We start from the raw sequence: 24,405 nt of genomic DNA, 5'->3' as shown, positions 1-24,405 counted from the left end.
GAGGCAAATGAAGACAGGGCAGCGTAGGTAGGCGGAGGGCCACGTAACCTTTCCAGGAACCTGGAACAGCTGTGTGCTTGAGGATGAAGCTAGAGAGGTAAGTCGGAGCCCAGCAGAGAAAGACCTTGAATGACAGGTGCTTGGCCATTCCTCCCAAGGTCGGTGGGGAACCATTGAGGAAGCTGAGGAGGTGAGTGCCACATGAGCTTTGCATCTAGAAAGCTCCCCCTGTCTGCAGTGTGGATGAGTGACCCCGCTGAGAGCCAAATGGGGGATTGAGCAGAGGAGAGAAGATAAAAGGTAGGATGAAAACGGTGGCCCCTGGGGAAGAGGGACCCAGACGGGAGCAGGTGCAGGGGGCAGGTGAGAGAGTGTCCCTCTCATCGAGATGGACAGAGCCCAAGGGCAGGACTCACATGCACCCCGGCCACAGCTGTGTCACAACAGGGAGAGAGTGGGGAGGGAGAAGGGGCAGCCATGGGATGAGTTGGGATGAGCCATGGGATGAGCCATGGGAGGAGTTGGGGATGGGGAGAGGCCAGGTGTGGAAGGAAGTTGGACTTTAAGAGCTGAAAGAGTAAGCTTTCATCAGAGCTTTTCCTCAAGAACATAAGGATCTGTCCCTGGAGGCCCATGGCCATAGAGCCCTTTGGGGTCACTTCCCTGAGGCCCAGAGAGAAGCAGCGGCTCCTCTAAGGCCCCAAGAAGGCCAGGGCCATGAGGGGCCAGGACACTTACTAGCTGACTGCCTGAGGGGCCACTGGTGCAGGCTGGTCTCCCCTGCTCAGGCCAGGACTTGGGGCATGAAGTCAGACACCCTCCGGCAAGGCCGCGTCTGCTGATGGGGATGTGGATCCTCTGGGAGGCAGAGCCAGTGTTGACAGGTGCCCGGAGAGGGATCGAGGCCCCTGCTGTGTGGAGGTCCCTCATCGCTGGGCCTGGCGGTGACTCCTTCCCCCTCACGCATGGCTAGCTTCCTCTTCCCTCAACCCCATCCCTTCCCACAGTCAAGAATAGCCGGGGACAAGCCTGCCCCTTCACTCTGCTTCCAAGAGAGGAATGCAAAATCACAACAGCCACAGGGGAGAAGCAGCTTTGACCTCATGCCATCTGCACACCCGATACTGTGCTGAGTGTTACACAGACTGTCTCTCTGGGCCACCCTTTTCACAGACGGGGGTGAGGGGCATCAGACCACAGCTCACAGGTGGTTGTGCAAGGCTTGTATTCTTTACACAGAACATGGTTGTGTGGGAGACGGGTGGTCTTGCCCTAGGCTCTGGCCCCTGCCCGGCTGTTGGGATCAAGCGCTGGTACTGCTAACTAATGCCAATCCCACCGAGGATATGTCAAAGACCTGATTGGCTTTATTAAGCAACGCACGACTCGGGGAGCACCCCATCCAGCTCCGACAAGGTGAACAACATGGCAAGTTTTCACAGAAGGAGGGTTTTTGGCAAGGAGGTTGTTGGCCAAAGAAAGAGATTGTTCCAGACCAGGCATTTTGCCCCAGAGGGAAAGGCCAGGGGTCTTCCCACACGGATGACCTCTTCTCCCTGTGGGGGATGGAGAGCCCATGTGGCAGACTCAGTGAGCTGATGGAAAAAATTCCCGACAGACTGGTTAAGACCACATCTCTGGGGGGAGGTAGAAACTGCAGTGGGGTTAGGTTTTCAGCCCAGTTGGGATGTCCGTGTAAGTGAGTGTGTGTTGGGACCATGGTTTCCTCTTTCACACAAACCACGCTGACACAGCAGGTGCCCTGCCCATCAGAGCTGTCCTACAAACCCCACATTCTCACCCCCAGCCTGTCACAGAGTTCATCGACTAGGAGAAACTAGGGTCTCCATCCCACATGCCTCCTTTGTTCACTCCCTTCCACCCTGGTGTAAACCCCTTCCACTCAGGCCAGGACACCAAGCGTCTCCTGCCGCTCCTACCCAGCGCATGGTGCCTGGGCCAGGGAGAGCACTGAAGGACACACGTGGTTCCCAGAACGGTCCTTGGGAATTCTGTTCGGACAGAGGCCTCCTCTGCTTCCCCTCTGTGGATCCCATGGGCAGAATCAAGCCTGTACATCCCCCCACCCAGTGTCCCCGTTTCTGCAGCCCGCCTCACACTCCCCTGCTACAACACAAAAATCGCCCAAATAGATAAAGGGAAATGGAGATAGATTTGCAGTTTCCCAAAAGAATTACCCATTGGGCAAAAAGATTCTTTGCATAGTTCCTTCGGATTTTAATCACATCTGGTATGATCCCGTATTACTCAATTTGCATAAATTCAGTTTGACCAAGAGGTTGTTGGGAGCATGGCTATGACCGTAGACTGTCCCGACATAGACAAGTGACCTCATCACACTTGATCTTCTGAATGACTAGATAAGGTCCAGGCCAGGCCATCATCCCAGAGCAGAAAAAGAAAACCGTAATCCAGAGAAGCTAAAACTCGCCCACCGTGAGCATCAGAGTTGAAAGCAAGCCCAGCCCCGTCGTGTCCCAAAACGACTGGAGTTTCCAACTGCCACCAGGTCACCTGATCCGAAATGCTCCTGGTGCCTGGGTCTAGCTGGATGAGGCGGGCAGGGGGCAGGCAGTCTCTGCCCAAGGTAGACCCACTAGCAACTACCAGGACAGCCCGTTGAGGGACACTCGACATGCCAGCCAATGCCCGTGGCTGGGGGTGAGCAGCGACAGCAAGGAAAGGGTTCAACACAAAAGGGACCAAGATTATCTGGAGGGATCTCTGAGGGGCAAGAGGACGCTTCTGGCTGCTAAGACTGGGACATTGCAGTCTGGTTTCACTGTCTTACTTTCCAAACAAGACACCTATGAAGCAGAAACAGCAAAGAGCGTGGGATCTGAGATTCCGGACTTAAGACCTGACTTTGATTCCCAGACGGAACCCACACCAGCTGTGTGGCCCGAGGTAAATTACACAACCTCTCTGAGGCCTGCTTCCTTGTTTATAAACTAAAGGCAGCAATAATACCTGCATCTCGTTTATGAGAGACAATGAGATTATGTGAGGGTTAACTGCTCTGTTAACCGTCCCACGTGTCCCCAATCTTTTTTTTTTTTTAAGATTTTATTTATTTATTCATGAGAGACACAGAGAGAAAGAGGCAGAGACACAGGTAGAGGGAGAAGCAGGCTCCCTGGGGGGAGCCCAATGTGGGACTTGATCCAAGGACCCTGGGATCAGGCCCTGAGTTGAAGGCAGACGCTCAACCACTGAGCCACCCGGGTGTCCCTACACGTGTCCCCATTCTATTGAGAACAGGGTGGGGCATTGCAAGGTGTCTGATTCGGGGGCCAGAGGCTCAGCTTACCTTCCCTCGGTGGTTCTCTCCTCTCTTACAGACTTACTTCATTCCAAGATGGCATGTTCCTTTTATCGACTTTTCCTCATTGTCAGCATCTCTGCTCCAATCTACTGTGTACCCCCTCCACGGGCCCCCAGCAAAGGTTCCCCCTGCATGTCCTCCACAAGGAGCACCGCCGCCTCCCAGCTGTCTTCCAGCAACACCGACTTTGCCTTCCGCCTGTACCAGAGGCTGATCTTGAAGACTCCAGACCAGAACGTCTTCTTCTCCCCGTTGAGTGTCTCTGCTTGCCTGGCCATGCTCTCCCTCGGGGCCCGCTCAGCCACCAAGACCCAGATCCTCCAGGGCCTGGGATTCAACCTCACACACCTGCCGGAGTCCTCCATCCACCAGGCCTTCCAGCACCTGCTCCACTCACTTCGAGTCCCCGGCAAAGACCTGGACTTGAGGATGGGGAGTGTCCTCTTTATCAAAAAGGAGTTGTGGCTGCAGACAAATTTCTTGGATGACGTCAAGAGGCTCTATGAGTCAAAAGTCTTTTCTACAGATTTCTCTAGCTCCTCTACTGCCCGGGAGAAGATAAACAGCTATGTGGAGAAGGAAACCAAAGGGAAGGTGGTAAACTTAATCCAAAGCCTTGAACCTCTGACGGTCATGGTCCTAGTGAATCACATTTTCTTTAAAGGTAAGACACTGAGAGGTTAATTTTGTTTTTTGTTTTTTTAAAGATTTTATTTATTTATTCATGAGAGACACAGAGAGAGAGAGAGAGAGAAAGAGAGAGAGAGGCAGAGACACAGGCAGAGGGAGAAGCAGGCTCCATGCAGGGAGCCTAATGCGGGACTCGATCCCGGGACCCCAGGATCACGCCCCGGGCCAAAGGCAGGTGCTAAACCACTGAGCCACTCGGGGATCCCAAGAGGTTGATTTTTATGTTAATGTTTGTTTTTTTACCCTGGTTTAATAAGCAAGCTAAACAAACCCCAGATGGCATAGTCAGGTAATGGGAAGTCTGAACTTGGACTTCCCATTGGAACGAGCTGGCTTCATGACCGTGAATACCTCCTGCTTCCTCCCTTAGCTTCAGTTCATCGATTACGTTGGGGGTTCATTCATCTCTGTCTTTGGTTAGCCTGAGTATGTGTCCATTGGGGTCACCAGGCAGCCCATGGGGAAAGTCTTCTGGAAATTAGCTTGGGAGTAAGACCTCATCTCTTGCTACTAGCAGCAGCCCTAGTGGCCCCTGAAGGTTTCAAGGAGGGACACAGAGTTCTCTGAAAACCCAGCTCAAGAGGTAAATCCAAAAGCCAGAACACTTTCATAGGTGTGGAAGTGCAGACACACCAGTGTAACTGCCATTCACATCCCCTGGACATCTGTCTAGAGCTTTACAGTTTACAGAGACACCGTGCTACTACAGCATGGACATGGGCGTTGAAGTCAGACAGCCCTGGGCCTGAACTCTACTTCGCCCCTTACTTGCTCATGATCCTGGGCAGGTGCTTTACAAGATGTATCATGTATTGAGTGCCTGATGTGTGCGAGTCTCTCTGCTTACTGGATGGATGATGACAGAGCCAACTTCAGCAGAGCTGTCACCACCACTGTATCATCCCTCCCCCTTCCCCTCTCTCGCCTTCCCTTCTTTTCTCCCTCCTGCCATTCCTCCTTCCCCCATATCTCTTTCCCTCTATCCACCTGTTCACCTTCCACCCATTTATCCATCCATTCTGTAAGGAGAGCGGGAAAGGAAAAAGAAGTAATATGCACTGAGCCTCCTTTAAGTCTCCTGTTCTTTATATAAGTTATTCCATTTTATTTCATCTTATTTTTAAATTGAAATATAATTCACATACCACAAAATGCGCCAAGTTAAATTGCACAATTCAGTGGGGTTTGGGTTTTAGTATATCTACAAGGTTGTGCCAATACAGCCACTATGTAACTCCAGGACATATCAGCACCTCAAAAAGAGACCCCTATCTGTGAGCACTCATTCTATTTCTGCGCTTCCCCTAGAAACAAGTAATGGACTTTCCACCTCTATAGATTTGCCTATTCTGGACATTTTATATAAATAGAATCATATGTGCAGGGTTTTACTTGGACATAGGACATAGGAGCATGTTTGCAGGATTGTATGGCAAGAGTATGTTTGGTTTGGGAAGAAACCACTAAACTGTCCTCCAAAGTGGCTCTACTATTTGTGTTCCCACTAGCAGCGTGTGAGTCCTTGTTGCTCCACATCCTCACCAGTATTTGGTGGTGTCATTGTTCCAGATTTGGGCCATTTGAATGGGTGTCTTGTGGTATCTCATTGCTGTTTTAATTTGTATTTCCCTGGTGACATGTGATACAGAGCAACTTTTCATCTTTATCTGTCATCTGCGTATCATCTTTGGTGAAGTATCTGTCATGGTTTTTGGCCCACTCTTTTAATCCAGTTGTTTGTTTTCTTATTTATGTTTCAAGAGTTCTTTGTATATTTTGGATCACAAACTTTTATCAGGTGCATCTTTTCAAATATTTTCTCCTAGTCTGCTGTGTGGCTTTTCATTCTTGGTCTTTTACGGAGCTGAAGTTTACATTTTAATGAAGTTTGGCTTATCAGTGATTTCTTTCAGGCATCATGCCTTTGGTGTTACATCTAAAAATTATTGCCATACCCAAGGTCATCTAGTTTTTCTCTTATATTATCTTCTAGGTGTTTTATAGATTTGTGTTTTGTATTTAGTCTGTGATCTATTCTGAGTTAATTTTTGTGAAAGATATAAAGTATGTATCTAGATTCTTTTTTTTTCTTTTCATATGAATGCCAGTTGTCCCAATACAATTTGTTAAAAGGACTATTTTTCCTCCATCGTGTTGCCTGTACTCCTTCGTCAAAGATCAGTTGACTACATTTATGTGGGTCTATTCATAAGCTCTCTCTTTGTTCCATTGATCTGTCTATTCTTCACCAATACCACACTGTCTTGAGTACCATAGCTTTATAGTAAATCTTGAAGTTGGTTATTGTCATTCCTCCAACTTTGTTCTCCTCCATCAATAATGTGTTGCCTATTCTAGGTCTTTTGCTTTTTGGTATAAACTGTAGTGTTAGTCTGTTAATATCTATAATATAATTTTCTGGGATTTTGATTGGGATTGCATTGAATCTATAGATCAAGTTGGGTAGAACTTACATCTTAACAATATTGAGTCTTTCTATTCCATGAAAATGGAATATCTTTCCATTCATTTAGTTCTTTAATTTCATTCATCAGAGTTTTATAATTTTCTTCATATAGATCTTATACATATTTTGTTAGGTTTATACCTAAGCATTTTGTTGGATGCAAATGTAAATGGTATTGTGTTTTTAGCTTCAAATTCCACTTGTTCACTGATGACATATGGAAAAGTAATCGACTTTTGCATATTAACCTTGCTATAATCATTTATTAGTTCAAGGAGTTCTTTTGTTGATTCTTGGATTTTCTACAAGGACAATCATGTCATCCATGAACAAAAACAGTTTTATTTCTTCCCACAATGTATATTTTTTATTCTTTTTCTTGTCTTATTACATTAGCTATAGCTTCCAGTAAAATACTGAAGTGAAGTGGTGAAAGGGGACATCCTTTTATTATACATGATCTTAGTGGGAAAGCTTTGAGTTTCTCGTCATTAAGTATGATGTTAGCTGTAAGCTTTTTGTAGGTATTTTTAATCAAACTGAGGAAGTTCCCCTTTATTCCTAGTTTGCTGAGAACTTTTATTATGAAAGGGTGTTGGATTTTGTCAAATGCTTTAGCTTCATCTATTGATATGATTAATTTCTCTTCCTTAGCTTCTTGATGATGAGTTTCATTAATTTATTTTCAAATGTTGAACCAGCCTTACGAACCTGGGATAAACCCCATTTGGTTGTGGTGCATACTTATTTTTATACATTATAAAATTTGATTACTAATATTTCATGGAGCATTTTGCATTTATGTTCATGACACATATTGATCTATAGTTTTCCTTTCTTGCAATGTCTTTGTCTGATTTTAGTATTAAAGTAACACTGGCGGGACATCTCTGTGGCTCAGCAGTTTAGCACCTGCCTTCGGCCCAGGGTGTGATCCTGGAGTCCGGGGATCGAGTCCCGCATCAGGCTCCCTGCATGGAGCCTGCTTCTCCCTCAGCCTTTGTCTCTGCCTCTCTCTCTCTCTCTCTCTCTCTCTCTCTCTGTGTGTCTCTTGTGAATAAATGAAATCTTTAAAAAAAAGGTAATGCTGGCTTTATAGAACAAGTTAGAAGTATTTTTTCTACTTTTATTCTCTGAAAGACATTGTAAAGAATTGGCATAATTTCTTTCTTAAATGTTTGGTACAATTCACTAGTGAATCTATCTGGACCTGGTGTTTTGGAAGGTTATTAGTGATTGTCAATTTCTTTCATAGATATAGGCATATTCATAGTGTTTATTTCTTCCTTTGTAAGCATTGGAAAATTGGAATATTTCATCTAGGTTATCAAATTTGTGGGCATAGAGTTGTTTATAGTACTCCTTTATTTTCCTTTTCATGTCCATAAGATCTATGGCATTGTTCCTCCTTTTTTTTAAAAAAAAATCTATTTATTCAGGAGAGATACGGAGAGAGAGGAAGACAGAGACACAGGTAGAGGGAGGAGAAGCAGGTTTCCTGCAGGGAACCCAACTCAGGACTCAATCTCAGGACCCAGGGATCACACCCTGAGCAGAAGACAGATGCTCAACCACTGAGCCACCCAGACATCCCTGTTCCTTCTTTTATTTTTGATATTAGTAGATTGTTTTTTTTTTCCCTTGGGTATGGTCCATACTTTCTTTTTATGTCTCATGTTTTTTTGTAAAAGCTGGATTTTTAAAATTATGTAGTGTGACAACTCTGAAAATCAGATTCTTCCCTTCCAAAGATTTGTTGTTTTCACTTGTTACAATAGTTGTTGTTTGTTTAGTGATTTTTCTGAATTATTATTATTTTTTAAAGTCTATAGCTCGTCATGTGTGGTCACCGAAGTGTCTTATTGTTTAGTTAAATGGTTAGCTATGATTGGGCAGAAATTTCTTAAATGCCTAGAACAAATAAATCTAGTCTTTGCTGAAGACTTTTGTGTGCACAGTACAGTATGCCATCAACACTCAGCCAGGAAGTTTATAACTCCAACTCAGTCTTCACTTTCTGTTTATGCAGACCCTCAAGGTCAGCCATAAGTATGCACTTAAAGCCTTCTCATATTTTTTTTAAATATAATTCAGCTTTATACATGCATGTAGCTTCTAAATGCCCAGGATATATTGAAACTTTCTAAATATGTCTCCTATGGACATCTTATTCCTTAGCTTTACCTTTCAGAATTTTTGATCACTTTATTGTTTGTCTCATCTATTATCCTCATTCAGACAACCATGATACTAAAACATTTGCCTGTACTTCTTTCTTTCTTTGTCTTTTTTTTTTTTCACCTGTACTTCTTTCTAACAAAAAGTTCCAACTCCCTGGGAAGAAGGCCTTAGGCACTGAGTGAGCACCAATCAATCTTGTAAGTGGGGTCTTCCAGGTAACTACCAGAGAGGTCAAGTAATAATAATTGTTTGAAAATGAGTCTTTGAAAGACCTCTAGATCAGTTCTTCCAATGGTATTGGGAATACAGGCTGGTGTTTTTCAAGGCTACTGCAGAGCTAGAGAGCAGGGGATGGGACTGGCACAAATTAAAATGACCATGAAATTGACTGTTCTTATTGAGGTTTGGCCATTTTTCTTGAATTTACTCTCCCCAGGTTGCCGGAAGCCTGTAGTTAATTTCAGAGTTCCAAAAGAGTTGATTCTGGATATCTTTGCCAATTTTTCTCATTGTCTTTTTGATGGGGGAAATATGCAGAGGTCCTTACTCTGTCACATTTGCACATGCCAGCCCTGCCCCACCTGTCCTGTTAACCTTTGTGATTAGTCTGTTGTTTGCCCTGTTACCTCCTGCCTCCAGCAGCTGCAAAATTTATCACAGCTTGTGACTGCTTTTGACTAATTTCCTCTGAGAAATAGCCTTTTTTACTGGTTGAGCTCCAAATCAGATCAAATACAGACAGTTTAGCAAGTGATGCCTTCCAGGGAAGCACAAGACAGGTCAAATAACAGTTTTTTGGGAATGAGTCTTTGAAAGGGTTCCAGCCCTATTTTTCCCCCCTCAGTGGCTGCTAGCCTGCTGGATTTCACTGCAAACACAGGCTATTATTTTTCCAGGCTATTATTGAAGAGTTAGGACAAGAGGAATGCAAGTAGGGCAAGTTAAAATACCACAAAGCTCACTTTCTTACGAAGATTTAGCTGCTTCACTTTAATGAACTGTTCCCTAATTGGCTGAAAGAGTTTGGTTAATTTCTAGAGTTCTAAGAAAGTTAATTCTGACCACTGTGGGCAGTTTTCTCATTGCTTTCATGGAGGAGCGAGTTTTCAGAGATCCCTCATTCTTCATGTTTGCTGTCTTCACCTCACTGAGTTAGACATAAAGACCTCTCTTCTCTCTCTGTTAGGCAAGTGGGAGAAGCCTTTTAACCCTGGATATACGAGTAAGAGCTCCCCATTCCTGGTGGGTAAGAGGACCACAGTGAAGGTCCCAATGATGCACCAGGTGGAAGAGTTTGCTTTTGGAGTGGATGCAGAGCTGAAATGCTCTGTGCTACGGATGGACTATGATGAAGACACTGCAGCCTTCTTTGTCCTCCCTGGCCAGGACAAGATGAGGCAACTGGAGCAGGCCTTGTCATCTAGGACGCTGAGGAAATGGAATCACTTACTCCAGAAGAGGTGGGAAGCCGTGTCAGTGTCCTGAGACCTGAGGCGGGTGGTGGTGTACCTCTAAGGACAGGGGAAAGACCATGATAGCAGCTGTTGAATGCCGACTGAGTGCCAGCTACTTGCTGGATAATGAACTTGGGGCTGTGTTCTCACTTGAACTTCATGACCACCTGACAGATGAAGAGCACTATCACCCCCCATCCACAGATCAGGAAGTAGAGGCTCTAATAAGGGAGGCAAATTGCCCAAGGGCATGTAGCTAATATGTCCCCTCAACACTCTTATGTCATCTCAGCAATTCCATGCTAACAGCACTCACTCAGTCAGTCTGATGTTAAATTCCATGGAATGATTCTATAAAAATGAACAGGCAAGAGAAGCATTGACAATGAGGATAACAATATTACTCAACCCATAAGTTGTTGAATAGATAAAAACAAGTTACTCTTTACAAAGTGCTTAGAACAGTGCCAGGAAGATTGTGCATATTTGATAATGTTACCTAATAGTAAGATTACTATTAGTTCCATGACTATTCCGGACACTATCAAAAGGTTGTTAACCATAATATAAAAAGGGATGTCAAAATCTTAAGTACAATCTCTTAGGAATATTTTCTTGGCATTTCCAGCCATTGTCAGCCACCATTCCCAGGTGCCCACAGCCCGGGAGGAGACAAAGACAGGATCAGGGATAACTGTAATTCAAGAAGAATTACAGTTTCCCAGGGCAGGGGGTGGGGGTGGGGAGGCAGGGAGTGCACTGAGGAGTTTCTGAGCAAAGAGAGATGGCTTTCAACTGGGACCCACCGAAGGCTTCAAGGAGGTGGTGCATTTGAGTCAGGAGCATAGATAGGATGTGGAGGTCTGAGTAAGGGCATAGAGGCTCGGGAAGGGGACTTTTGGTAAAGGAGTCAACACCGGCAAAGAGGCGCAGTTGGGAATCAAGGAACACTTGTAGGGTTCCTTGATCCTACAGAAGTTTCTTCTCTGATAGCAGCCACGACTGGACAGAGGAGTCAGCACCGAGGCTGGGGTAAGGGGCAGTCTGTGAAGATTGGCAGACAGAGCAGGGAGGGGTTGGCCAGGCCAGCTCAGGGAGCAGTTGCAGGGAAGAGAGAGCTGTCCATTGTGCTAGATGCCCCTCGATGAGAACGCAAGTGTCCACCAGCACTTCTGTGCTTTCCTTTCTGTGACTTACCAGGTACATGACCTCAGTCTAAGCACTAAAACTATATTTTAACATCTTTAAAATGGAAATGAAGCTCATGAATGTGCCTGAGATGATACCTGGGGCATACTAAATGCTTAGTAAATGTGGGCTGTTTACTCTTGGTTCAGGGAAACCATTGCAAAGGAAGGAAAATTTTTGCCGAACGCCATGGCTGTGCTGATTAATTTCTAGCTTCATGTAGTTATTTAAATTTACATTAATTAAATTGGATAAAACTACAATTATTTTTCCTCATGTAAAGCCACATGTACAACTAGTGGCTAATCTACTGGACAGCACGAGAATATTTCCAGCCTTGCAGAAAGTTCTATTGGACTCTGCTGCTCTCAGGGCTCAGCAGGGTTTGTCTCAGGAAGGGCTGGCAGGGGTGGGGGGCATGCCAGGCCAGGGATAGCAGACAGGCTTCCATCATCACTGCCTGGTATCCCCCATGGGTTGCTGCCACAGGGTCCCTTGCTGGCCCCTCATCTGTGCTCTATTACCTTATTAGGGTGTCCCCTTCCTTCTCATTCATCTACAGTGCCAGACTTGCTCATCCAGGGAGCTTACCTCCAGAGCAACCTGGGTTGGTTGTTGGGGATGTGTGGACTACTTTAGCAGCAACGGATTAGCTAGAGGAAGAAGAAAGCCTCCTGAAATGCCACCTAGAAGCAGAGATAGAGACCAAGGGGCCTCTGACATCACCTTTTCCTTTTTCCCCATCCCCATAGGTGGATAGAGGTGTTCATTCCAAAATTTTCCCTTTCTGCCTCCTATGACCTGGAAACCATCCTCCCGAAGATGGGCATCCGGGATGCCTTTGATAAAAATGCTGATTTTTCTGGAATCACAAAGAGAGACTTCCTACAGCTTTCCAAAGTGAGTTGGTCCATGAGAACATTTGCCAGAGCTGGAAGGGCCTCCAGTGACTGGCTAATCAAACCCTTGCCTCTCATTGATAAGGAAACACAGACCCCAAGAGGAAAAGTGACTTCTCTGTGGCAAACGTAGGGCTGAATTTCATGGCTGCCAGGCCTGTGGCTTTATGGCCACCATTCCCCTGATACACAGGCAACTTTTACCCCTTTTTTATCCCTCAAACACATGTTCCTAAGATCCAACTATGGCCTCCCAGGCCTCTCCTGGGAAGGTAGCACTTCTACTTCAACAACTGTTACAGACAAGCAGAAACACACCTGGCGTTCAACCTCACCTCCCTGAAGCCTAGGTCCTCACACTGAAGTCAAACTGGCTGCCCATGGGCCATTTGTACCCTAGAGATGTGCTGTGCTTGGTCTGCGGTGCTAAAAAGAAAAAGAGAGAGCCAATTCCTAACATGTAGGACATTGCACTTTAAAGTATAGATTTCTGATTGTCTTGAAAGAAATCACAGAGTCCAATTCCCACATGGCAATAGTGAGCCCAAACCCTATGTAACATCCATTAGCCAGAGCTGAGCCATGAGTCCCCATTAGTGAGAGTGGGCCCTCCAGGTGTGCTGTGTGCCCCCAGCTCTTACAAGTGGTCTGGTCCTTGTCTACCTACGGGTTTCTGATTCCTGACTGAAAAATGTGTTTTTTAAAGATTTAATTTATTTATTTGACAGAGAGAGAGAGCACAAACAGGGGCAACAGGAGAGGGAGAGGGAGAAACAGACTCCCCACTGGGCAGGGAGCCTGACAAGGGGCTCCATCCCAAGACCCCGGGATCATGACCTGAGCAGAAGGCAGACACTTAACCGACTGAGCCACCCAGGTGCCCCTAAAAATGTATTTTGATAATAGATTAGGATGGTCAGAAGTGATCCTGGGTCCCTGAAGGGACTTTTGTCATTGGTGTCTGGGGAAAGAATACAGAGGTCCCAATGGAGTCTGCTGAGTGTAATGGTCCATTTCCCATTATGTGCTTATGTGCACATGTGAACAACTGTTGGGAGTTCTCAGGCCCCCTGGTTAAGTCTCTTCCCTAGAAGACCAGAAGGGATCCAGTATTTCATAACACCACACTTTGTGTGATCTCATTTAATTCACCCAATGACCTTGCGGGCTATACCCTGTTACCATGGCCCTTTCAGAGATTTGGAGTGCAGCCAGCAGCACCCAGAATTTCTGCCACAGTAAAGGGGCAGGAACAGGACTCAACAACTCCAGGCTTTCCGATGTGCATTTATAACCATTCGGCCCCACACTTAGGGGCCCAGTTGACCAGTATCAGTGACACCTGTGCACCTAATGCCCGGCATCTGGTGCAGTGAGCTTGAGGCCTCCAGAGGGGGGCATCTCTGTTCCTAGGCAGAACCTCAAAGCTCAGCGAAGCAGAGGCACCTCCACGGGGACCGCTGACATCTGTTTTTCCCTCGGCAGGCCACCCACAAGGCTGTGCTGGACATCAGCGAGGAGGGCACTGAAGCCGCAGCGGCCACCGCCACCAAGCTCATCGTGCGGTCAAAGGATGGCCCCTCCCACACCGTCGTCCGCTTCAATAGGTCCTTCCTTCTGCTGCTGATCAACAGGGCCACAGACGCCATTCTCTTCCTAGGGAAAGTGGAAAATCCCACCAAATTCTAGGTGGAAAGCTCCGGCTAACTCAGTACATGTTGTAAACCCCAAGGAAATAAATCACGTTGTGACGATCCTGGTGTGACCTGCGGATGTGTCTCCTCCTGCTCTGAGGAGATGCATCTGCTGCCGGGATGCCACTTTGAGGGGCCAGTAAAAGTCAGCAGGGATCCAGGTCACAATCCAAAGCCCCATCACCCTCCATCAGCGCTCTTTTCCACAAATCCTCCCAGGTAACTAGCTTCATGGAGGTTTCTGGTTGACACATTCCCATTCCTCGGAGCCCTTGGGAAGGGTAATCTGCAAGCCAGTCACCTTTATTGCAGAATTACAGTAAAAAAATCAACAGACCCTAAATGAGGATCCAGCCAAGAACAATGCTCCCCCGTGCCTTCAGAGTCCGAATCTGATCATGGTTATGGGCTAACTCCTAGTGGCCAGATTGTCATGATGCAACATTTCAGGGGCTGAGTGATTTCATTCATCCATTCCAACAAAAACTCACTCAACACCTAGTAGGTGCTGGGAGGGAGTCAGACAGACCAGGTCCCTGGCCCCACTGGGCCTAGACGGGGGTGACGGCACCACCACAACCACACAACCAGACCTATAAGTAGATCAACGAGGAAGGCTGCGAAGGCATAGAACAGGACGATTGCAGGAGAGGGTGGGACAGAGGAGGGGCTTCTGTGAGCATAAAGCCTGAGTTAGGGATGAACAGGCATGCTGAGACGAGGAGGCCCTGAGCCCGGCATTGTGGAACTGAAGCCAGCGAAGTACAAGGAGGTCAGCATTGTTGGCCGAGGAGGGCGGCCCGGGTTTGGTGGGGAACTCCATTAAACCAGGTGAGTCTCAGACAGGTAGAGGAAGGGCGGGAGGCTGGGCTGGATGACCTCTCTGAGTGGGCGCCTTGGTTTTCCAGCTGGGCTCTATCAAGGCTGGCTGCCCTCCTGGCTCTGATGCTGTCATATACACACACGCAGGCCTCAGGGTGCTCAGCCTCCTCCCTGCTGGCTCCTGGTGGCAGCAGCCTGGCTCCCTCACCCCGAATCCCAAGAGCCGCCACGAGGTACAGTGAGCCACACCCATACCAGGCAGACACCCCTCCACACACCTCCGTTCCTTCATGCTTTGGGCCAGATGGGCTGTTCTGGCTCCTTCTACTCCACCTTTTCAAGGCCTCCTTCTGCAGCCCCTGCTGGAGCCACCGCACTCATCAGATCCAGAGACTCCTTTCCTGGGTGCATAGGTGCCCCACATCTCCTCAATGTGTCAGGGCCCTCACGCTGGCTTTTCTGTGCCCTTTGACAAAGGAGGAGACAAAGCAAAGGGGGTTTATGCCTCCCCCATCCTCCCACCTTCTTTTACAACCTGGGGAACAGAGGGCAGAGGCAACCCACCCAGGCCCCAGGAAGCCCCTGGGCTGAACCAGACCCAGGACCAAAGCCCAGCTACTGGGGACTCCCACGCTGACTTTCACTAGACCGCCGGTGCCAAGCTTCGCAACAGGCATGATGCCATCAAAGCACCGTGCGGAGCCTGCGATGCTCTCCTCGGAGGGGCATCCGGGTGGCACCAGGCTCCATGCGCACAAAGGGTGGTGCCCCACTCCCTCACACAGGCCGCTTCCACTGTGCACGACTACTAGTTCTGTGGCCATTGGGGGCCCCCGACTAGTCAGGGGGCGCTGAGGGCTGCCAGCCTCCCCCTCTCACAGCCTCGCCCCCGGGGGCCCCACTACAGCCAAGGCCTGGCTCTGCAGCATTCCAGCACCCGCTCAGACTTGTATGAGCAAGCAGATGCCAAGAATGATCATAAAACATATTTTGCCAGCTTGGTGAGCTCTCAGCTCCCTGGGTTGTTTTTTTTTTTTTTTTCCCAGCTGCCTGTCCCTTGCCTTTGTTTTGAAACAAGTGCAGGAACTGTTTTGATCAGATGTGGAGACTGTTTGAATCGGATGGAGACACAGAGACAATTGCCTCTAAAAGAACGAAGAACAAGTGCCTTCATTTTTTTTAAAAAAAGGTTTTATTTATTTATTCATGAGAGGCACAGAGAGAGAGACAGAGACTCAGGCAGAGGGAGAAGCAGGCTCCCTGCAGGGACTCCAGGATCACGTCCTGGGCCGAAGGCAGGTGCTAAACTGCTGCGCCACCCAGGGATCCCCGAACAAGTGCCTTTAAAAGAATTGGTGTTCCTTCTAATTCCCAAGCAGAGAAGGCATGTCTGCCACACAGAGCCACGTGGGGCAGCTCGAGGTGGCGGGGGGGACGGGAGGCAGGAGGAGCAAGGGGAAAGCACAGACCTTTCTTACTGTCGTGGGGGGAAGCAGGCAGGTGGAAACAGCAGCCCCGTGGGCAGGAGGCGGGACACAGATGTTGAGGCAGCGGTTGGAAGGTTGTATTAGGAGTTTTGCGTGCGGGTGGATCAGATCATGAACATCAGAATAGTCAGGAATGCTTTTTTTTTTTCAGAATTGCATAAAGATTTCCCCTCAGGGCAGAAGAGACCATGTTCTACAGGCAGACTCAGAGAGCTTTCTCATAAGAGCCAGGTGACAGGACCCCCTAAAAGCATTTCAAGAAACGAACAAAAAACAGGCTCAGAATCCTGAGTCCAGGGACTGTTCACACAAGGACGGAGGTACCCACAGAATGTTTCTAGCCAACCCATACTCCCCACACAGCAGTCATTGCTTTGTTGGAAAATCACTTTTTAAAGAATCACCTGTTAGACTTATTAGTGTTGATTCTTAATCTAGGGTTCCAGATCAACCTAGTGTTGATTCTAGGTAGCCAGAGCTTGTAGTGACCCCCTCCAGAGTGTGGGTTTCTGATTAGAGTCTTTTGAATACTAAGTACCTGCCCCCAACCCATTCGCCAAGTATATTGCTCATCCATCAGGTTGTTAACTCACTGCTCCTAGAACGTAAATAAGAGTAATCACCACTTCCTTCATGTCTGTGCTGGAGTATTTTATTTCATTAAGATTTTATTTATTTATTTGAGAGAAAGAGAGAGAGAGAGAGAGAGGACAAGTGGTGGGGAGCAGCAGAAAGAAGAAGAAGCCGGCTCCCCTCTGAACAGGAAGCCCAATGTGGGGCTCCATCGCAAGTCCCTGAGATCATGACCTGAGCCAAAGGCAGATGCTTCACCCACTGAGCCACCCAGGAGTCCCTGTGCTGGAGTATTTTAAAGTGCTTCAGAGACAATATGTTGGTAGACCACCCAGCATCATCACCCCACCCCCACCCCCACCACCCCTGCCCAGGGGATCTCCATTTTCCAGGTGGGCATTGCTTCTCCACCTGCCCAGTCACCTGCCAGTGAATCTGTGTGCAGCCATTCAGGTGAATGGAACTGAGGCTGGAGCTGCAAGACCTCCTTGTTTTGTGGAGTTTACAATCCAAGGAGGAGGAGGAGGACATATTGCAAATGTGACACTTCCAATACTGCCCTTCACTAAATCTCAGGACAAGCAACTGAAGCTACTGATGTGGTCAAAACACTCCCTTGGTCTCCGCGCCCAGGAAGTCCTCTGAGTGCAGTGCAGTCATTGCCCAGGTGGAGGTGGGGGGGGGGGGGGAAGCTGCTCCTGGGGTGTGTGGCATCGGGGACCTCACGTGCAGGACAGTTACAGGCTCAGAGAGGGTAGGACAAACATTATATGGTCTCATTCATTTGGGGAATATAAAAAATAGTGAAAGGGTATAAAGGGGAAAGGAGAAAAAATGAGTGGGAAATATCAGAAAGGGAGACAGAACATGAGAGACTCCTAACTCTGGGAAACAAACTAGGGGTGGTGGAAGGGGAGGTGGGCGGGGGGTGGGGGTGACTGGGCGACGGGCACTGATGGGGGCACTTGATGGAATGAGCACTGGGTATTATTCTATATGTTGGCAAATTGAACACCAATAAAAAATAAATTTACCAAAAAAAAAAAAAAAAAGAGAGAGAGAGAGAGGGTAAAGTGTTCAGAGCTCAGAAAAGAGGCTTGCACAAGGTTTCCCATTCCAGAAGCCCAGCTCCACCATCCTGTAACCATGTGACCTTCAATGCCTTAAAAATCTCTTTGTGCTTCTACCTCCTGGAGAACACAAACACACAGTCCCTGTGCCATCGGGTTGTCCTGGGAGTAAACACACAGAAAGCACTTAGGACAATGCCTTGTGCATTGTTGGTGCTCAGTACCCGTTAATGTCATTGTGCCGATTATTGTTATTCATATTGGAAACCCTTCCAAAAAAGGTGTGTTCCTTTCTAGCTCATTTCCCAGCTAACAGCTGGGAAGACAATGCAGGCATTCCTGCAAAATGCCCCTCCTCTCCCCCAAAGCATCACTCACAGGGTGAGGCCAACATCCTCCGTCCCACTCAGAACTCAGGACCGTGTGCAAATGGAGGCCCCCTTTTGTTCCCTGAGGTGTGACTGATCTCTGGTGCCATCACACCCCCAGCCCATCTGCCCACGAGGTCCCACCCAGAATATGTTCAGAGGCCCAGCTTTAAAATATGCCACCATGGTGCATATTTATTCATTAAGATCAAAAAGTAAAATCTCCCAGAGCCCAGGGCACTTAAAAGAAAGATGCTGGTGTTGTGATTCTCGATAACTAGTACAATAACTATATAGTATAACACAGTTACAAAGTTGAGGGGCAGCATTTAAAGAATTTTTAAAAGCCCTTGCCCATAAAAGTTTGTCCACTGCCCACTTAGTCCAGGGTCTATTACCAAAGCTAGGAGATCTCTGGTCGGGGAGTTCTGGGTCAAGAGCACAGCTGTGGTGTCAGGTGTACACAGGTGTGAGTCCTAGCTCAGCTCCCCACTAGCTGTGTGGCTACGGATAAGTTGCTGAACCTCTCTGAGCCCGGATCCCTCTAAAATGGGGCCAGTAATAATAGCACCTGTGCAGTGTGATTGCTGTGAGAAGGTTATGTGAGACACTGAAGATCAGGTGTGTGACACAGGAGCCCAACAGTACAGGGTTCCACTCAGCACGGGGCCAACCATTGTTGCCTACAACACCGCGGAGGGATGTAGATAGGATTGGAAGCCGTATCATCTCCCCTCTCTGGCTCAGACCCTGCTCCCCAAGCAAAGAAGAAGTGCCCCAAGTGGCCCACCTCATACAGAAAGGGAAATCGGGGCTTCTCTGTAGAGAAGACAGCGTCTCTTGGGGGAATATAATGTACTCATTTGTTCATTTACTGAACATCCGTACATCTACCATGGACCAGGACGAAGGAGGCCATCATATCATGTACAGATTTCCCCAACAAAGATTTCACAGACCGAGGCGAAGTGAACCGATGCATTTTGCAGGCCAGCACACTAAGAGAGAGGTGAGAACATGGTACTGTGGCAGTCCACAGAACCTAACTCTGCCAAGGGGGAAGGAGAGAGAGGTGGCCGACAGGAAAGGCTTTCTCAAGGAGAGATCCGAGCTGAATCCTGAAGGGTGGACAAGGGCTGCGGTGGCCTGACAAGGAGAATTGGAATCCTAGGTAGGAGGAACACCATGTGCAAAGGAAAAACCTTGTTTTTCCTTATTGGGCTTGTTTGCTTATCAGCAATGACTCCATCTGGCTGGAGAGGGGAGGTCCCAGGAGTGAGTGGTAAGATATGAAGTTGGTGGGTTGGCAGAGGCACAGCATTGAGGCTCCTGGGAGAAAGGAGCCACTGAGGGCTTTGGGATTGGAAGAGCAGCCTGTTATATCCCAGAATGGAGAAGGGGTGGGAGCGCCTGTCCAAACAGGGGCCTGGCAAGGAGGCAGATGACATAAGCCACAAGGCAAGTAGTTCAGACATGAGGGTCCGTTGGGAGGCCAGGACCAAGGAGGAGGAGAGTGAGACCCAACTGGAGGTCAGGCCCAAGCTGCCCCAGCAACAGGCAGCCCAACAAAAGCAGAGACCCAGTTTAGAAATTGGGGCACAAGGAGCGTGGAGAATCTAGTGGCCAAGGGCAAAAGAGATCACCAGCCATCGCAGATTCTCCAATCAGGTTGGCCATCAGGAGACTCAGAACCATATAGAACTTCAGATGTCAGCCAGGAGGGCGTCCTGGATGAGGGGCCTACTTGTACATGCCGTATCTCATTAAGCTCTCAGAACAATCTGCAAAATGGGTATCATCTCCTCCATTACGGGGGAGGATGCTAAGGCTCTGGGAGATGAATGACTTGCTCAACACGCCCCCCCGCCCCCGGAGACCCCAGTGGGGGTGCTATTGCTCACCTCCAGGCCCATGTGACCCCAGGCCCATCAACCTTCCAACAAAGCTCCTTGCCATGGCTCATCTTTTTTTTTTTTTAAAGAGCTTTATCGAGCTAATAATTTGCATGCCATAAAATCCACCCATTTTCCTTGTATAATTTCATGATTTTAGTAAATTCAGCCTCACTCCAATCCAGCTTTAGAATACTTCTAATAGCAAAACCTGTCCTCAAAGCCATTTTTAGTCTTTCCGGGCACTTTCTCTTGGCCCCAGGCAAAACTGCTGATCTGCCTCTCTCTCTAAAAACTTGCCTTAAAAAAAAATAAAATAAAAAAATAAAATAAAAACTTGCCTTTTCTGGACCTCTCCTAGAAATGGAATCTGACAGTATGCAGTCCTGTGAGTGGCTTCTCTCTTTCACCGTAACGCTGTCGGAGTCTGTCCATGCAATGGCAGACTATCAGTGTTCTGCATTCCAACCCACTGCAGATGAGGATTCCAGTTTCTCCGTGTCCTTGCCAACACTTGGTACTTTCTGTCTTGTTTATGACAACCTAACAGTTGTGTAATGCTATGTCATTGTGGGTTTAATCTGCATGTCCGTGTGTTTAATGGCCATTTGTATATGTCCTCTTCAGTGAAATGTCAGGTAGAGTCTTTTGCCCGTTAAAAAAAATTTTTTTTGTCATTATTATTATGTATCTGCTATGAAGTCTTTGGCTGCTAAGTTCAGTATCTGGGGATACTTGAAGACCGTTTCTATTGACCTCTTTTCTCCTGAGTAAGGTCACACTTTCTTGTTTCTTTGCATGTCTTGAGATTTTTTTCTTGAGTGCTGGACATTTTACAAAATATGGTATAGTTACTCGGGATCCTGAATCTTCCCTCCTGGGGGTTTTTGGTTTTGTGTGTTTCTGTAGTATTTGCTTAGACTGAATCTATAAAACATGTTTCCCCTGCCACTTCTGGCCACTGATGTTTTTGTTTTTCTTTTCCTTATTTTATGCATAAACCTGCTTCCTAGAGGTCACCCTTATGATCGTATTGCTTATTGTTCAGCCACACATTGCTCAGAAATTGTGTTCAAATACCTTAAGCCCATAAAGTTTCTACTCTACACTGATGGATCTGGATGTAGGTTGATGAGTCTGTTCAAACCTCAGGCAGTTCTCAAGTATCACCCAGATTTTTACTTTTCACTCTTCTCTCTTGCTTCTCCATGGACCAGAGAGGTATGTGTAGCTTGCACTTGCTCCAGTCTATGTGTCCAGATGCAGAGCCTCCCCTCTGCTTGCAGGCAGAGGGCTCAACAGGCCCCTAGAGCTGCCACACTTCTTGGGACTCCCTGTTTAACCTCCTGCTACTCCACTAGCCTATATATTGTCCCAAACCCAAACACAGACTAGAGGAACCACTGCCCCCCGCTAACTCCACCCACCCTGCACACACACACTGCTTGCCACTGGGATCATCACTTCAATAGACAATACTCCAAATCAGGTGAATTTGACTACCCACCAGCAAGGCCGGTTCTGAAGGAAGCAGCCTCAGACAAAAATGTCACAGACTCTGTGACACATAGACCCCAAAGTTTAGTACTTTTCACGAATGAAAGCTTCTCTGTCATAGAAGTTTGGTGGATTACTAGAGCACAGAAATGGTTGGTTTTTGACAATTGCATCCAGCTTCTTAGCTGTTACTGGGGGAAAGATTTGTCAGTGTTTTCTTTCCATCATGCGAGAAGTAAATTCCTTCTAGATTTGGAATAATCCTACACATACAGCCTTGACCTTCCCCACCAAGTCCTGGGCACCCCCACCCCACCCCATCATCCAGAATTCCCTCTTCAGACTTTCCTGAGAATGTGTAGACTCCTGCCTATCTTTTAAAGACCTAGATGAAAGGTACCCACCCTCTCCTGATGGTCCCAGGTCATTTACTGGGTCCTTTCCTTCTCTTGCACAGCTCCTTACTGGGAATGTGTACTCTTCCTGACTAGTCACATGGGCCCCACCATCTTTTTACATGTGTATCTTTCCCTCTAAACCGAGTTCCTTGGGGCCAAGGGTTCTCTTCAAGGTGAAGGCCAGACCTTGAGCATCTTGTTCCTCAAATACCTAGGCCAGAGCATGATTCTCAGGAGGGGTTAAGTGGATGTTTGCAGAAATCCTGCCTGAGCAAATTCATGACCAGTAACACAAATGGCGCCATAACCATTACTTTGCTCATTGTCTTACTGGGGACTGATGTGAAAGGGAAAATAACAGAAATGATTCAGTTGTTGTTTGCTTTGGACAGTATTTGAACATGATCTGTTGGTTGTTAATATTAACTCTGGTTTATCCATGTCGCTACCCTCACGGCAATATAAATAAGGCAGGGGCAGATACAAAGAGCTCATGGCAACAGCAACTCCTCTGGAAGGTAAGTCACCTTTCTCTTGGGGACAGAGTTGGCTCTACCTGAGTGTGTGTTTCATTGCTCCTTTTTGCCATGTTTTAGGTAGTACCTGCCTTAGGGAAGATGATGGAAAACCCAGTGGGCTAAGCGTGTATGTGCATTTTCTGGGATCTCATCCCTGCACTATTTTCTTCACCCCAAGGAGGGGGCAGGGAAGGAGAGGAATAATAGGGGGTGGGGAAATGGGAGGTAGGGGACATTGCTGGAGAGGACAACAAGGGCATGGGCCAGGCTGCTCAGAGCCAAGAGTCTAGTTGACAGGAACCAAGGTCTACGGGGCTTCTCTGTCACCTGAAGAATTTGTACTCCAGCCCCTTGAGGCTCATGGGGAACCAGGGAGAGGAAATCATGATTTATACTTTGGGGAACCCACCATGGCTGCAAAGTGGCTGGAAGGGTCAGTGGTGAGGAAGACTGAGAACCAAGAGATGTTTTTCAGTCACCTTGGTTGCCATAACAAAATGCCACAGACCAGGGCGAGGTCGAGGGTGCTTAGACAGCAGAAATATATTGGTTGGGCTACCAGCAGGGTTGAGTTCTGGTGAGAACCCTCTCCCTGGTTTGCAGATGACCATCTTCTGGCAGTGTCCTCACGTGACCTCATCTTCATGGGTATACACATGGGTAGGGACAGGGGAGAACCAATGCTCTGGTGTCTCTTCTTGCCTGAGCAGTAATATATGGCCACTTATAAGGGACCATCATGACCTTGTCGGACTCTAATTGCTTCCCTTAGGTTCCCCCTCCAGATACCATTATATTTTGAGGGATATAAACCTTAATCCACAGCAGATGCTATTTCGGCAGCAATGACAAGAGACGCCATGATGTTGGATCACCAGACACATGCAGAGAAATAGACTCTGTCCCAGAGTTGCGCCAGGAACTGTAGGAAAACCAGGGAGGGAAGACAGGGCCCTGCCCTAGAGATGGTTGAACTGAACATAAACTCAGGGCATGGTTCACATCTTCTCCCTTCCCATTGGGGGGGGTGCCAGAAATCCCACCATTAGAGCACCCTTCAGATTCCAGGCCTGATTTCTGGTCCCAGTCAGTCATGGGGGGCATATCTGGGGGCAGAGAGAGGTTTTTACCTTGATAATGGGTCAAGGCAGCAGTTATGAGGACCAGGAGGGCCCACAGGAGGTGGCCAGGATTTCTTGAGATGACCTTGCCAGGCCCTTAGTTCAGCTCATGGCCTAGTTACCTGAACACCACCATCTGGGCTTCCTTTCAGAAATCACACCTGGTAGCCCTGAAGCCAGATCTGGCCTCCATCTGGGCTAGATGATGTTAGCAAGCACATTTGACAAGATTGAGTTGTTCATGCAAAAATCTAGGTTTCCAGCTTCTTCAGAAACCTAAAAAAAAAAAAAAATTCTGGCACCACTGAGCCAGCACTCCCACACAGTAAGCCTGGCTGGAGCAGAGTGGCACCTGCCTGCCTCTGACCTGGGCACACATCTCCCTTTGCCACAGTCCCTAATGCTTCTTACTGCATGATACTTGCTGGCCTTGTCTGGGTGTACTTCTGGCCACATCTCTTTAGCATTTGAATCTACACTCCCTGATTTATCTCTCTCCTTGGTTCTTCTTCTCTTTCCACACTTTTCAGGATGTTGTCATGAGCTCTGTATTAAAAAAAAGAAAGGAAAGAAAGAAAGAAAGAAAGAAAGAAAGAAAGAAAGAAAGGAAGGAAGGAAGGAAGGAAGGAAGGAAGGAAGGAAAAAAAGAAAGAAAGAAAGAAAGAAAGAAAGAAAGAAAGAAAGAAAGAAAGAAAGAAAGAAAGAAAGAAAGAAAGAAAGAAAGGAAGGAAGGAAGAGAA

General features: G+C 47.4%; 1 protein-coding gene across 2 annotated transcripts; it reads left to right on the top strand.

The window, feature by feature from the left end:
- On the top strand, nucleotides 1–13,979 carry LOC140639557 (serpin A9-like). 2 transcript variants are annotated; one of them, XM_072837760.1, is made up of 5 exons: nucleotides 1–190; nucleotides 3,363–4,010; nucleotides 9,871–10,144; nucleotides 12,079–12,226; nucleotides 13,711–13,979. In XM_072837760.1, exons 2-5 carry the CDS (start codon nucleotides 3,380–3,382, stop codon nucleotides 13,912–13,914), a joined length of 1,257 nt encoding a protein of 418 aa, XP_072693861.1. In that variant the 5' UTR covers nucleotides 1–190; nucleotides 3,363–3,379; the 3' UTR covers nucleotides 13,915–13,979. The 2 variants fall into 2 exon arrangements, with proteins under 2 accessions (XP_072693861.1, XP_072693862.1); XM_072837761.1 differs by having other exon boundaries at nucleotides 1–300.
- The last annotated feature ends 10,426 nt before the right edge of the window (nucleotides 13,980–24,405 follow it).

The sequence above is a fragment of the Canis lupus genome, chromosome 9 (genome assembly GCF_048164855.1).
Source record: "Canis lupus baileyi chromosome 9, mCanLup2.hap1, whole genome shotgun sequence".
Taxonomy (NCBI): Eukaryota; Metazoa; Chordata; class Mammalia; order Carnivora; family Canidae; genus Canis; species Canis lupus.
The sequence above is the reverse complement of the archived record's forward strand: the minus strand, read 5'-3'. Positions and strand labels throughout refer to the sequence as shown.